We start from the raw sequence: 15,856 nt of genomic DNA, 5'->3' as shown, positions 1-15,856 counted from the left end.
TTGGTCTCTGGAGTTTATTAAAACAGAAAACCCTCGATAGTATTTTATAGTTCTGCCTTCAGAAAAACAACATTACATCAACATACAACATCACATTACCTTAATGGACACTAAGTATCGGATTTTATAATATTATCTTCATTAAATTACATTATGACGCTGTCTACAATGTATTGTAGAGGGGATTACAAACATAATTTTTTGTGTGTTATTTCACAGTTGTACACTACACCATCATATCTTGTATCATCATCCTCATTATCCCTGATTGGAGTCATATTGTTTAACTACTGTAATAAGTTTTAAAACTAATAAAAAGACAGAAATAAGATGAATTTCAAATTAATCAAAGGGGTTTCTGATGCACAAATTTGTATTCATTTTTGGACTTCCTCTCTAATCTTAACTTCTTTTTTTTAATAATGAAACACTGGAAAAATTGTGTTTTCTGTTTGAACCACAAATAAATATTTAATGAAACCATATGAGAAGTTTAGAGAGGAAATTTGCTGGAACTGCTTACAACTCAGACATCTATATCATGACAAAGGCCCAAACCAGACTCTGCAAGCCCAGCTCAAGACAGTTGAGATGGCCATCAGTTAATCTAACTCATCTTTTACCCTCAGGCTATAAAAGCTGACCCACCCTCTATCATCTTCTTATCACTCTCCACTAATCAGCAGCTCCATGAGGTAGAGCTAAGATAACCAATTCATTGCTGATCCTGCTGATTTCCATATTGTATTGTTTATTTTGAATACATTTTGTTTGTTAAGTAGCTCTGTCTCTTCAGTGGACTCACTTCCCTGATCCAATGAGGGGTATAAAACAGAGAAAAGTAAAGTAAATATTACTAATAACATTCCTTGACCTAAACCAGCCTGTATTTCTGGTCGCCAAATGAATTTGCCTCCAGATGGAGGCCCACCTGTAGAAACGGGTCAAACCTGTGGATGACCGCACCCCTGGAAGGAAGCTGCCTCTTCACTGTCTGTCACAGTTTCACTGTCTGTCCGTTATACAACAAACATTACAGTGGAGACAAATAGAAAATAATAGGATACGCCTAGTTATCGTGACCCCCCCCCCCCCCGGTATGGGCGGGTGAGCACATTGTAAGAAAGTGTTTGTGCTCAAATAGTATTTCCTTCTAAACTCAACAGGTCAAATCTGCCCCTTCTCTTACCGTTCGTCATATTTCAGTAACAGATTGACAGCGGATTCCCTGCAGCTTGACAGTCTTTTTTTTCTTTTTTCTTTTTTTTTTTACAGTGGTGCCTCTTTGTTGTCATTTTGCATCTGTTTGTGCTGGTGTTCATCCCTTTCTGTCTTTTAACTGAGCTCTATATAAGACTCTGGAAAAACATCAACAGTCATTCCAATCGACTGTCAGCGGTTTGTGTCTGCTAGGACAGAAGAGGGCGATAGTCCTGCTATAGTGTAAAGCCACGTGAGGAGGGGGGAGGAGAGGGAGGAGGAGGAGGAGGAGGGGGAGGGGGAGGAAGGGACGGACTGGACAGCCTCTGCTTCAGGCGTGTGTGTGTGATCTGCGCCTCTGTCAAATCAACAGGACCGGCAGAGTGAGAGGGGAGTGGAGGGACAACAGCAGAGAAACGGTGAGACTTTACCTGGGTTTGAGTCCATTTCTATTTCTATTCTATTTCTATCATATTCACTTTTTAAATGATTCATCTATAGGCCTACCCCTGTATTTCATACCCATGTTTACATTGATGATGCACAAACTAACCACAGAATGAGTCCACGAGCTCTGAATCGCAGGCTGTTTCATTCCACTAGTGATCCTAGCTTATTTTTCCTCTGAGGTTTTATTTGAAAAAGTATATATTTTGTCAGTTGTTTAGATGTTACAGTGAAATGTGAGCAGGTTCTTCTTCCTCTGACAGGACCCAGACATGGATGTGAAGGAAGACATGGAAATGCTGTCCACAGGCAAACAGGAGCAAAATGGGGATTTAAGGTGAACACACTCTTAAGTGCTCTCTTTCTCCAACCAAGTTCAGTTGGTTTGAAGGGTGATTTTAAAACATTATCATTAAGCAACTAAGTACTAAAGTGCAGTTTTGAGGTACTTGTACTTTTTTTCTGCTACTTTCTGTTCTACTACATTTCATAAAGAAGTATTTTTCCTCCACTACTTTTATTTGATAACTGGTTTTCAAATGTCGTTTTATTGTGAAGCACCATTGTGTTTGTCACATGTAACAGGTGTGATACAATTGATGCTGCTTGGTCTTCTGATCCATAATTCAGCTCTCCGTCTCTTCCAAATACACCAGTAATGGTTGCCAGATTTGTTCACGTTCTTTAAACTTGCCCATGAGGACGTATCTGAGCCTGTCCAAATGCAAAGTATCTGTTAGTATCTGAGTACCTTTTAAGAAAAGACCAAAACTACTTGATTCCAGTACTGACTACTTTTGGTACTTTAAGTATATTTGGATTTTAATACATCTCTATTTTTATTTAAGTAAAATATCTGAGTACCTCTTTCACGTGTATCAGTTATTCTCTTGCGAAAAAATGTAGCACTTCGACTTTATATTTGACATCATGCTTTTCGCATATGACTCCTCTAGTGAGAGCAAGAAGAATGGCAAAAAGTCAAGGAAGAAGGAGAAAGAACAAGTAGAGAAGCTCCCCATGGTCGGCCCCATTGCTGTGGTAAGCTCAGTTATCACACTGTGATCTCTTTCTGTCAGAAGCAGGTGTGTGTGTCATTAAATTATTTCCACTGTTTTCCATTGCTGTATAGTGCACCTGAAATGTTGTGTGTGTGTGTGTGTGTGTGTGTGTGTGTGTGTGTGTGTGTGTGTGTGTGTGTGTGTGTGTGTGTGTGTACACAGAACAGAAAACAGGAGGTGTGTTTGAGATTAACCTGAGCTTAACGAGTTAAGACTGATGTTAGTTGTTATGTAAGACTGTAACTGGGATGATTTTACAAGTATAACAGCAAGGTGGGTGTGTGTGTGTGTGTGTGTGTGTGTGTGTGTGTGTGTGTGTGTGTGTGAGTGAGTGTATGTGAAGTAAGAGGGGAAGCGGGGAGAGAGGATGGGAGTGCAGCACATCCTCCTGTTGTTTGTGTGGACTCCACCAGCCCCCTGCTGTGACAATATAATAGCTTCTTAGAGTTTAAAGTTTTTTCCCGTTCTGATTTCATCATTCAAAATTCTTACTCCCAGCAAATTATCAGGTGCATCCACAAGATACAGATGCTGATTTCTGCTGCTCTCTCTTTCCACACTCTCTTTTATGTGAGTGCAGTTCAGGTTCGCCAACAGCTGGGACATCGTGATGATCTTTATTGGGACAGTCATGGCCATGATCAACGGGATAGTGCTTCCTCTCATGTGCATTGTGTTTGGTGACATGACAGACAGCTTTGTGAAGGACTCCATAATGTCCCACATGAACACCAGCAACCCCAGTGAGTTTTCAGTTACAGACACGGGCACACGTTAATTAGGACGACTGACATAAATAATTAAGGAGCAATATAATCCCTTTTAACAATGTATTTTGTTTCCTTGTGTCGTCAGATTTCACCCACCCAATGGTAAACAGCACCCTACAAGAGGACATGAATACGTAAGGCTTTATATGATCAGCATAAACAGAGCAAAATGTTAGATATAAGTCTGTTTTAATGTTTAATGATTTCCAAATAATTTCTCTGTGCTCCAATCATCTATTGCCTTTAACTTCCACCTTATTAGACACATTAGAGACTACAGTTTTCTTCAGGTCGAAGCAGATCAAGTTTTAAAGTCACGTGTGTCACAATCTTTCTCCTCTCCCAGCTTTGCCATCTATTATTCCATCATGGGGGCCGTGGTGCTTGTGGCAGCATACCTGCAGGTGTCCTTCTGGACCCTGGCAGCCGGGCGGCAGGTCAAACGCATCCGGAAGTTGTTTTTCCACCGTATCATGCAGCAGGACATCGGCTGGTTCGATGTCAACGAGACGGGAGAGCTCAACACACGTCTCACAGAGTGGGTAAAAGCGGAACCGCACACGCGCTCGTTCCATTTCGAAACTCATAAATGTTGAAGTACTTTGAGGATCTTTGGTGGATGATGAGTGTTTATATTTGCATTTGTAGTGATGTGTATAAGATCCAAGAGGGTATTGGCGACAAGGCGGGGATGCTGGTCCAGGCCTACACCACCTTCATCGCATCCTTCGTCATCGGCTTCATCAAAGGCTGGAAGCTCACCCTCGTCATCCTGGCTGTCAGTCCTGCGCTGGGCATTTCAGCTGCGCTTTTCAGTAAAGTAAGCTCACGTTGTCTCTGTCCATCTTTCTTGCCTCTCTCTTGCTATCCATATGTTTTGATGTTGGTCACAAGGACACAGGCTTCTGCAGGTGCTCTTGATATAACATCACGTCCTTCTCATCTTAATAGGTGCTGACCTCCTTCACTAGTAAAGAGCAGACTGCATACGCCAAAGCTGGAGCTGTGGCAGAAGAGGTGCTCTCTGCCATCAGGACAGTGTTTGCCTTCAGTGGTCAGGACAGAGAGATCAAGAGGTGTGTACACTGTGTCATATAGCATAATGTGTGTGGGTGTATTTGCACCTGGACTTACACTGCAGCTGTCTACAGTTATCACATTAAAACAGGTTCAGATTCCCTCAAAAGGTGATAAAAATATTCAGTTTTTCAGCCATAGTCTCTCATAAATCTGTGGTTATTATGATAATAATAATAACAATAATAATAATAACAAAGATTTGTGGATCAATAGAACAAATAACAATTGGATGGGGTAAAATATAGTATCTGTAGCTTCTAGATTTGTCAGCTACCTGATAGCTACATCAAATTGCTGGGTTATCCAAATCCAAAGTATTGCCCTAAAATTATAAATAGATGTTGATAATGTAAAACTCTTAAGCAGTATAGTGATAATGAATGTGCTTATTTTCTACTCAACTAAGAAAAAGATCTGTGCAGGGAAAGTAAATATTGTTGTCTGAAGTGATTATAGGCCCATGAAAAAGCACCAACAAAGTCTGCAACTGAATAAAACCCATAAAAAAAAAAATTGAATTAGTGTTTTCTACAGATGCGAACGCAACATTTGTCGTTGCCAAAGGGCCTGTTGTCATGGTAATCAGATTTCAGCTGTACAATATATTTAATCCTAACTTTGCTTTTGTGTGTGTGTGTGTGTATGTGTGTGTGTGTGTGTGTGTGTTTTGTTTTTTGCACCACAGATATCACAAAAACTTGGAGGATGCTAAGAGAATGGGGATAAAGAAGGCCCTCTCTGCTAACATTGCAATGGGCTTCACCTTCTTGATGATCTACCTGTCCTATGCTCTGGCCTTCTGGTACGGCAGTACACTTGTCCTGAGTAAGGAGTACACCATTGGGACTGTGCTCACTGTAAGTAACCCCCCCCCCCCCCAAAAGATAAAGTAGACTGACTAACTAAAGAAGTTTGGTGCAGCTAACACTGATGTGTGTGTGTGTGTGTGTGTGTGTGTGTGTGTGTGTCTTCAGGTGTTCTTCGTTGTGCTTATTGGAGCGTTTACGGTAGGACAGACCTCTCCCAACATCCAGACTTTTGCCAGTGCCCGGGGAGCTGCACATAAAGTGTACAGCATTATTGATCATGTAAGAAATGCAACGCTTTCTAAACAAAGCACCTACATGTCAGCAGAAAATACCACTGATTTTTTTCTTAAATCTCTGCTGCTGGACTGTTGTCAGTTTGTATTACCGAACATGCACCGCTGTACTCTGGCACTCTGGGAAGTCGCTTTGATGCAGCCGACAACCTGGACTCAGTAATGAGATGTTGGATTTTACTCTAATTGGAGCCCCCGCTGCGTGAATGAAGACTGCAGGTCATTTGCTTGATATTGCACAGCTGTGGCTCTCCCCTTCCCGAAATTACTGCGAATCTACTTCCGCTGACTGAATTTGACTCATTTACTGAGAAGTAATCCAAACTTGAGCTATGTGATCATTAATGATGTGAGATTAAAATAGATATGTTTTGAAAATATTGCGCCACTGTCACACACTGTACTATACAGATTCTTCCTTTTCATGGCACTAACATCTGTGTCATTTTAAGTGGTCTATATACAGAAACATGTAGCATAACCAGTTTTGCCTCTAGCTATTCTGGGACAGGCCTGTGTTTAGTTTATAGTGCTCCTGTTAGTACTTCACTAGGACAACATGCTCAATTCAGTTATACTCAAATTATAAACACAGGACAGGATGCTACTAATGACTGACTAACGCACCTGTTTACACATGAACACAAATTACCATTCACACAGCCTTGAGCAAAACTGAAAAAGCATGAACTCTCTTCTCACGGCTCTCTTTAGTTGCTCCTCGCTCCAAGCTCAAAACCGCAGGAGACCTTCGAGGTCATGATTCCTTTTCCTGGTGGACTTAAGATCTTTGGACACCGTGGACACCTCGCTGTACATTATTGTTTTGAACCTATTTATTGTGTCGCTATTTTATGTCTTGCTTTTGTCTTTGATTGTGAATCACTTTGTGTTGTGAAACTTCACTGTCCAGTCTGAAATACTGGAGGGTGAAGCCTCCAAGAGAGACATAAAACAGTCTCACATTCTGCGTCAACACAGAACTCAACCTTTTGTCGGCGGCAAAACAGGAGAGAGAATAACGAACATGTGTGTTTGTGTGTGTGTTAGCGCACCAAGAGAAGCAGTGAAAACACAAAGAGCTGTGGAAATAAACATAGGCCTTGTTGAATACACTCACACTAACCTGGAGGGGCTAACAGCCTTCCTCCCATTGTCTGTTTGAGGTTATGATAAGAATCAGGTCCTTTATCCCACTGTGGCCACACTACAGGCCAGGACGGAGCCGAGTTTTAGAAGTAAGTGAAACATGGTTGACTCTTGTCTCAACAGAAACCGAGCATCGACAGCTATTCGGAGGCCGGCTTCAAGCCTGACTTCATCAGAGGAAACATAGAGTTCAAGAACATTCACTTCAGCTACCCCTCGAGATCAGATATCAAAGTAAGTGCCCCACAGACACCTACAGACATTATATTACATCAGACTGTATGAAAAAACAACCTAATCATGTGTCAGCTGTCATAACTGATATTGTCATCATTTGTAGATATTAAATGACATGTCTCTGAGCGTGAGGAGCGGACAGACCATTGCCTTAGTGGGCAGCAGCGGCTGTGGGAAAAGCACAACGATCCAGCTGCTGCAGAGGTTCTACGATCCTCAGGAAGGATCTGTAAGTGACACTTCTGAAGCACTTCATCCCTAATTAACAGAAAAGATTACTTCACTGGTTTAGCATTACACTCCAATAACACTGATGGACAGTAGCAGTAGCAGTAGCAGCTAATGTCGTCTCATAGTCACTGACCTTAAGCCTTTTAGTTATTTTATAGGAGCAGATATTGCTATAAAGTAAAGGGTCAAGGGGGTGTTGTATCTGTTTCAGCCCATTTACTGTAGGTCATGTACACACTGTGTCAGTGCTGCATAGTTCTCGAAACGCACCATAGTTTTTTCTTGCTTTCCCGGCAGCCATTGGTATCCATTCATTTTACAACAGTATGAAAATCGGTGCGAATATCATGTCAATGTAAAGAACACATAAATTGTGGTAAATGGAACATGGGACAGTAGTGGTATGATGCCTTACAGTAAATGGACAGAATGAACCGCAAGAAAGTGAATAAGGATATTTCCCAAAAAGTGAAACTATTCCTTTAACAGGAAGAGAAGCGATACTGTTTCAAACATGCGTGGCTGTGTGTAGACTGAAATTAAGCGCTGCCTCTGTTTGGCTCTCTCATTGTAGGTGTGTATTGATGGTCATGACATCCGTTCTCTTAACGTCCGCTACCTGAGGGATATGATTGGAGTGGTGAGTCAGGAGCCCATCCTCTTTGCCACCACAATCGCTGAGAACATCAGATATGGCCGACCCAACGTGACGCAGCAGGAGATCGAACAGGCAGCCAGGGAGGCTAACGCTTATGACTTCATTATGACCCTTCCAGATGTACGAATGTATTTATGGCTCCCTATTGTTAATGCTTGTCGAGAACTCCGTTCACCACTTGCTAACACTGAGCCTCTTATCGTTGAGCAGAAGTTTGAGACGCAGGTTGGAGACAGAGGGACTCAGATGAGTGGGGGGCAGAAGCAGAGGATTGCGATTGCTCGAGCTCTAGTCCGCAACCCCAAAATCCTCCTGCTGGACGAAGCCACATCTGCGCTTGATGCTGAGAGCGAGACCATTGTGCAAGCTGCACTCGACAAGGTACAGACACACACAGTGAGATGCTCTGCCTCATTCACAAACTGTTTTTGGGGTTTCTTTGCACTTTGACTTTGATGCAGACATTGGGCTGCCATTACAAGCAGAACTACTAAGTACAGCCAATACACTAATATTAAAACATACCAATATCTCTGTGTGCAGGTCCGACTGGGTCGCACCACCATAGTCGTGGCTCACCGCCTCTCGACCATCAGAAACGCTGACCTCATCGCTGGTTTCCAGAAAGGTGAAGTTGTAGAGCTGGGGGATCACGGCCAGCTGATGGAAAAAAAGGGAGTCTACCACACACTGGTCACCATGCAGGTAACATACACACACAACATTTGACACATAATTAGGCTGGACTGGAATTCAATGGGGAAATTCACAATGGTCTGTGCTTGATGGTGTTTGTGTGCGTCTCTCTACCAACTGCAGACCTTTGAGAAAGTCGAGGAGGGGGAGGAGGCAGAGTACGAGCCTTCTGCAGACGAGAAGAGCCCATTAGTCAAGTCCTTCTCTCAGTCCTCTCTGTACAGGAGGAAGTCCACGAGAGGCTCCTCCATGACCGCCTCAGAGGGAGAGAAAGAGGAGAAAGAAAAGGTCAAGTATGGCGAGGACAAGATAGAAGAGGTGAGCTGCAGTGCAACATCTCAGCAGAACAAACAGACTTTGTGATATATCGGAGATGTGACTCAGCTCTTTCTCTCTTTTTCTGCAGGAGGAAAATGTGCCGCCCGTGTCGTTCCTTAAAGTTATGCGTCTCAACATTCCCGAGTGGCCATACATTTTGGTAGGGACCATCTGTGCCGTCATTAACGGAGCAATGCAGCCACTGTTCGCCGTCATCTTCTCCAAGATCATCACTGTAGGTTACTTAAATTTAAGTTAGTTACAACATTTTATCAGAGTTTTGTAGAATGCTACAAATTCTGTGGGTTTTTTTTCCCTCTCAGGTGTTTGTGGAGCCAGATCAAGAGGTGGTCCGGCAAAAATCCACATTCTTTTCCCTCATGTTTGTTGCTATTGGAGCTGTATCTTTTGTCACCATGTTTCTACAGGTATGCACATATATACGCACAGATGCATGCATGTTGACTTACAGTAATTTCCCAGTTGTGTTCATTAGCCTCAAAAGAATAGTTTGACATTTTGGAAAACAAGCTTATTGGCTTTCCTACCGAGAGTTTGATGAGAAGATTGATAACACTCTCATGTTTGTATGATACAACCAGGCTAGCTGTTTCCCTTTGTTTACACTCTTTGTGCTAAGCTAAGCTAACTGGCTTGTAGGTGTTGCTAATTATTTATTGAACTGTTTCTTTAACCCTATACCAGCACGTGCTGGTGATGTGACAGTTGGTTACAGACATTCATGTCAATGTCCAGGTGTGCTAATGTCTTGTGTCTGTAAATGGTTTTTACAGGGTTTCTGTTTTGGTAAATCTGGAGAGATTCTGACCCTGAAACTGAGACTGGGGGCTTTTAAGTCCATGATGAGACAGGTGCGTGCAACAACTTGAAATGAAATAACCCAGAGGTTGTTTCCTCTGTTGGTAATGGAAAATATGGTTGTGATGCAATATGATGTAATTTTTGTAGGACCTCGGCTGGTATGATGACCCCAAAAACAGTGTTGGAGCGCTCACTACGAGACTGGCCACAGACGCTGCCCAAGTACAAGGGGTAAGTCTCAGTGGCGGTTGCACACAAACAACAAACAAAGCTATTTACCAAAGGCTGCCACCACGAATTGTCTAGTGCAATCAGTGATCTTATCGTGTGCTTTGTTCCCCATCTTTCTCATCCCCTCAGGCCACAGGAGTACGTATGGCCACACTGGCCCAGAACTTTTCCAACATGGGCACCAGTGTGATCATCTCCTTTGTGTACGGCTGGGAGCTGACCCTGCTCATCCTGGCCGTGGTGCCTGTCATGGCAGTGGCTGGAGCTGTGGAGATGAAGTTGCTCACCGGACATGCTGCTGAAGACAAGAAAGAGCTGGAGAAGGCTGGAAAGGTGAGGAAATGTGCCAGAGTAACACTCACATGCAGTTTTCTTTTGTTGCTGTTTGTTGAAACTCTGTGGTGTGTCTCTACAGATTGCTACAGAGGCCATCGAAAATATCCGTACTGTCGCCTCCCTCAGCAGAGAGCCCAAGTTTGAGTCTTTGTACCAGGAAAACCTCAGCGTGCCATATAAGTACGAGGAGTGACATTATTTTAACCATACAGATCCACCATCTCCATACCAGATACATATATGAAATTACATTATATGAAATTGTATATGCATTTTAATCACATTTAATTAATTTAAGGAGTGGTCTCCAACCTTTCTCTCACTCTCTGTACAGGAACTCCCAGAAAAAGGCCCATGTGTACGGTATTACCTTCTCCTTCTCTCAGGCCATGATCTACTTTGCTTATGCAGGCTGTTTCCGATTCGGTGCTTGGCTCATAAAGGAAGGAAGGATGGATGTTCAGGGGGTATTCCTGTGAGTAAATGCTGTCTTGTCTCTTAATCATGACATTAACAAGCCACAACAAGTTTTAGTTTATGATAGAGAAGATGTCCAACAATAGTTTGTGTGCACTGATGAGGTTACAGTAGGCAATGTAAGACCAGAAGAGGCTGTTTATTTGGCTTTTAATCATTACCATGGCCTGAAGCATGTGAGAAGCCGCTTAGAAGCCAGAGTACATGGTCACACAAGCGATCTGTGCCTTTGGTGATCCTCAGACACACACACAAGTTTTAGTATGGTAATGTAATTCATTGCCACTGTTGGGAGGAGTCATGACTTCACTTATGTTCCACTTGTCTCACAAACAGGTATTCCAAAGTTCATCGGACATTGAGCCTCTGGCAGAGCATAAAACTATAAAACACAGTAATATTAACTCCTCAGCCCCTGCAGCATTTCATACAAACACTGTTATATTGTTAACCTTCAGATGTCTATTTGGTGTAATCACACAGTCATAAAAAGAGGAAAGGTATTTGGCAATATATGTGCAATATATATATATATAAATAAACAAGCAGATATAGAATACAGTATATGGTATGGTCATCAGTGTGGAAACAAGACTGAATATGATGGGAACCACCATTTAACAGGTTAAGTGAAAACTTTGTGGTGGTACCAGAAATGGACCAAAAGAGCAGCATTGCAGTCCCTAGAGCCATTCTGCTGGCATGTTTAAAAAAATGTTTTAACTTGGAGGCTGGTTAAGCGTAAATTAATGGGAAACATTGGGAATGTTGAGTGGCTAAAGTTTTAAAAGCAAATTGTCTTCTTCCATCCATTGATTTATCTCTTTTCACTATTTCATCTACACAGTTTGGCTTCATTAAATAAGAGAACAAAAGAAGAAACGCAGCTGATATGATGAAAGTTTGATAGAGTATGAAATATTCCATGAGTCAGATTTGACACACGACAGTATGATGATGTCCTGTGCATCTTTGATCTGTGAACTGAACAAACACCCCTTCATCCATTGTAATTAAAGGTGTAAACACATCAGCTAGTTCATCATCTCACTTGGGCAAACTGAACTGACAAAGCTGACTTGGATAATTAAAGAGTGATGGTGGTCCGACAAACATACCAACATCTACAAACACTTTGTGCACACAAAGGTTAAGATGTCATTGCCTCATGTTAGCTTAGCCTTACGCAATCCCATTTAACACTCCACTGCCTCTTAAATATGAAAGGTAAAACTGGTGCTTATGTTATTTATCTTCTGACTTCCTTTCTCAGTGTGATTTCGGCTGTTCTGTACGGTGCCATGGCTGTCGGAGAGGCCAACTCCTTCGCTCCAAACTACGCCAAAGCCAAACTGTCAGCCTCCCACCTCATGATGCTGATGAACAGAGAGCCTGCCATTGATAATCTTTCACAGCACGGAGACGCACCAGTACGTAACACAAATCTCCACACGCCAAACTCAACAGTTCCAGTGCAGCTCTTTACACATATTCTAACATATCACTCTTCTGCCTCATCTCCTAAAACTCCAGGACAAATTTGATGGTAACGTGCAGTTTGAGCATGTTAAGTTCAACTACCCTTCGCGATCTGACCAGCCCATACTCCAAGGGCTGAATCTGAAGGTGGGGAAGGGAGAGACGCTGGCCTTGGTGGGGAGCAGCGGCTGTGGAAAAAGCACCATTATCCAGCTGCTGGAGAGGTTCTATGACCCCAGAGAAGGGAGAGTGGTAAGACAACAAATACACGCCCATGCCTCTTCACCTACTGTCACTTAGTTAATGGTTAGCTGGCCAGAGTGTTTATGGCTGCTTTACAGCACTGTACTGATGAGACAGGGACCTAGAGACATTATGAGGCCTGTGTAGCGTGTGTTTTTATCTAGATCACACTATAAGTTCATTTTATCGGGATGGGATTACTGCTGTTGCTGATAGTCCCGTGAGAGTGAAATGAATGTTGTTATCTCCTGGCCTCACATCTGATGTAATGGAATGCTTTTCAAATTATCAGTATTTTTAAATCATCAGTGGGTCACAAGATGACTTGTATGTGAAAGGGGTTCCTTGTAGTGACAAACTCGCAGATAATTGTCATTACAGTTTCCTTCAGCTCTACAGAGCATTTTAGCGTATTTCAACTCATGTTTTGGTTTTCCAGCCCACAACTTGAGTTTCGGTTTACTCTCAATACCCTAATTAACCTGAGGCCAGAGGTACCTATTTTCAGCAACAAAAAAAAAGCTGTAAAAACCTCTCTGTACACAATCTTCTCAGCACCAAACAGCAGACAGACAAAGTTAGTGGCTAGCTGGTGAACATGGTGGAGCATTTAGCAGCTAAAGTGCCTGATATTGCCTGCACGACGAGATGGAGAGCAAAGCAGAGCCAATAATGCTAATGTTGCTAATGCTAATTGTGCGTTTAGTTCAGCTTGAAAGGTAAAAAAAATGTCAAAACTAATCAGTAAAAAAAAATCCACATCACTTTTTCTGCAATCATTTCTGCAACCGTTTTCTCCTTCAGGTGCTGGACAACGTAAGTGTAAAACACCTGAATATCCACTGGTTGAGATCCCAAATAGGCATCGTATCCCAGGAGCCCGTGCTGTTCGACTGCACTTTAGCTGAAAACATCGCCTATGGAGACAACAGCCGCACCGTAACCATGGAGGAGATAAGGGCAGCTGCTAAAGCAGCCAACATTCACAACTTCATAGAAGACCTGCCACAGGTATAACCACTGTGCTTTACTGATGTTTCAGCAATGCTCTATTCTCAGTGATGACAAAGCTAAAAATATACAGGCATTGTTTTTTTTCCACTTTTCTTTTTCATATCAGTTATCTGTTAACACCACAAGGCCACGCAAGTCTCACAGATAAACTGTGATATGGTGTCTGACAACGTGCCAGTGATTATACAACAGCAACAAAGAGCTTCTGACTATCCAGAGTTAAAGAATCATTCACCCAAATAAAAAACAACACAGGTTTAGTTGTATTTGTCCAGGTTTACAGATATGTCTCTAAGATGTCTCCACAATGGGGTTAGTGGTGCTCACAGCAGAGATTCAAAAGAGATCTGTCTTTTCAGAAGAAGTGTTTGAGAATACAGTTTACATATAGACCTTTGGTAAAACTCTGTGATCCTTAATACTTTCCTAGGAAGTTTCCTGGAATTAAATTTGTAATTTGGTACTAATTATGGGCAAAATACTGTAGATGAAGTGTTCAAATTGGCCTGTGTCTCTAGTTTCATTATTTTCCCATTACTTTCCAGGAAACTTCCTGGAAAATTAGCAAACTGTTCATAGTGAGTTGTGTGGATTATAGGATCCTTCTGTCAATATTTTTGGTAATCTACAGTAACACTATTACATGGTCTGTCTCTCTCTCTCTCTGTCTCTCTCTATTTGCGTGAGCAGAAGTACAACACTCAGGCAGGTGACAAGGGAACACAGCTGTCAGGTGGACAGAAGCAGCGCATAGCCATAGCCCGAGCCATCCTGCGCAACCCCAAACTGTTGCTGCTGGACGAAGCCACCTCAGCACTTGACACGGAAAGCGAGAAGGTGAGTGACTCCTTCCCAGAAATGATACTGGCAAGAATGATCAAGAGGAGGGGATTAACAAAAACAAAAATGCATTAGTTTGCTGAAATTTCCCTTGATGAAAATTGCATTGAATCACTTGTTTAAGCAGTAAATCAAATCAAGTAGAGAAAGTTGATCTTAAAACTGAATATGCAACAAAAACATGTGAGGTCACTGTTGTAATTCTGCTGTCTCTGCAGGTGGTGCAGGACGCGTTGGACCAGGCCAGGAAGGGCAGGACGTGTATCGTGGTGGCCCACCGTTTGTCCACCATCCAAAACGCAGACCGCATCGCTGTCTTGCAGAAAGGAGTTGTGGTCGAACAGGGAACACATCAACAGTTGCTGGCCAAGAAAGGAGTCTACCACATGTTGGTGACCACACAGATGGGCCACGGGAGGGAATGAGAGGACAGGGAGAGGACACAGGGAGCAATACTACACCGATTATTTTTAGGCTTTATGTTTCCAAGGCTGGATTAAACACCTGTGCCTTTTATCATGAACTCCCTGCCTCACATTTGTACAGCTCTACAAATTCAGACTGAGCAGCTTCAGTGAGACAGTTGGGGAGTGGATATTCTGACTGCATCTTGGCTTGTTTGGAGATGAAACCTTTCAGCCTTTCATCTTGTGGCTGTAGCTCATTGGGTCATATAGTTTGGTCATGTTTAAACAACAAAACTTCTGTAGTGCTGCTCACTAGTTGTCACATTTAGCCGTACCACTTTCAGGGTCCTGGTATTGTTCATGGTGGCTAACTGTTTCTGACTTACTGGGACACTTGGATTTTAGTAGTAACACCTTTTCCTACTATGACAAGTCAAAATGTCTGCTGTGAAAAGGGCCAGCTGTAACATACCCAATCATGTCCATGTGTTCGTTATTCTTGTCCTCGTTAGAGAATATCCATTCATGTTTGTACGTCATAAAGTTGGAACACATTCATGGCCAGTATTTTTTTCTCCCAAGATGGAGCTACTGGATGCCAACACACCTGATTTTTTGGTGCCACCTACTGTTAAGTGCAAAATACTTATGATAAAATACACAGTGATTAAAGCTAAGATTACACTGAATTATCATATTTCATGATATATATGTGCCTTTGACACAGGAATCATCATCACAAAAAACTTGTGTTCTACAGGGAATGTATTTGGGAAAATTCTTTGTTGAATACTTTGATTGTTTAGTTTTCATAACATTTTCTACAGTTTGACTTAATAATGAAGCAGAAGTGCCTGAGCAGTTTTACCGAGGTAAATATTGTATACACAGAGGTGTGCAAATGTGAATTCTCATTCACACACTTTGGCTGCGATGACTAAGAGTCCTACTTTGTCTCTGTAAATGCACAACATTACTAACATTTTGGAGGACATGCTTATATATTAAAGTTTTATATGCAAATATTGAACCATTGCCTCATTATAACATCATTATAT

At 42.2% G+C, this 15,856-nt stretch overlaps 1 protein-coding gene across 1 annotated transcript; it reads left to right on the top strand.

Moving 5' to 3' along the window:
* The first annotated feature begins 1,554 nt into the window (after window positions 1-1,554).
* abcb1 (ATP binding cassette subfamily B member 1) lies at window positions 1,555-15,828 on the top strand. The gene is made up of 28 exons (XM_022766170.1): window positions 1,555-1,619; window positions 1,911-1,984; window positions 2,604-2,688; window positions 3,289-3,451; window positions 3,564-3,612; window positions 3,825-4,016; window positions 4,127-4,298; window positions 4,430-4,554; window positions 5,244-5,415; window positions 5,533-5,646; window positions 6,933-7,043; window positions 7,150-7,275; window positions 7,852-8,055; window positions 8,146-8,316; window positions 8,479-8,640; window positions 8,755-8,949; window positions 9,038-9,184; window positions 9,273-9,377; window positions 9,744-9,821; window positions 9,919-10,002; window positions 10,132-10,335; window positions 10,418-10,518; window positions 10,673-10,813; window positions 12,089-12,245; window positions 12,349-12,546; window positions 13,342-13,548; window positions 14,242-14,388; window positions 14,610-15,828. Exons 2-28 carry the CDS (start codon window positions 1,920-1,922, stop codon window positions 14,814-14,816), a joined length of 3,882 nt encoding a protein of 1,293 aa, XP_022621891.1. The 5' UTR covers window positions 1,555-1,619; window positions 1,911-1,919; the 3' UTR covers window positions 14,817-15,828.
* The last annotated feature ends 28 nt before the right edge of the window (window positions 15,829-15,856 follow it).

This window comes from Seriola dumerili, unplaced genomic scaffold (assembly GCF_002260705.1).
Source record: "Seriola dumerili isolate Sdu_G_001 unplaced genomic scaffold, Sdu_1.0 BDQW01000814.1, whole genome shotgun sequence".
Classification (NCBI taxonomy): Eukaryota; Metazoa; Chordata; class Actinopteri; order Carangiformes; family Carangidae; genus Seriola; species Seriola dumerili.
This window is presented reverse-complemented; position numbering and strand designations above follow the sequence as displayed.

Coding starts and splice junctions, on each gene's coding strand:
- abcb1 (XM_022766170.1), top strand. CDS start 1,920: ATGGATGTGAAGGAAGACATGGAAATGCTGTCCACAGGCAAACAGGAG. Junction 7,276..7,851: donor ACGATCCTCAGGAAGGATCT/GTAAGTGACACT, acceptor CTCTCATTGTAG/GTGTGTATTGATGGTCATGA. Junction 10,336..10,417: donor AGCTGGAGAAGGCTGGAAAG/GTGAGGAAATGT, acceptor GTGTCTCTACAG/ATTGCTACAGAGGCCATCGA.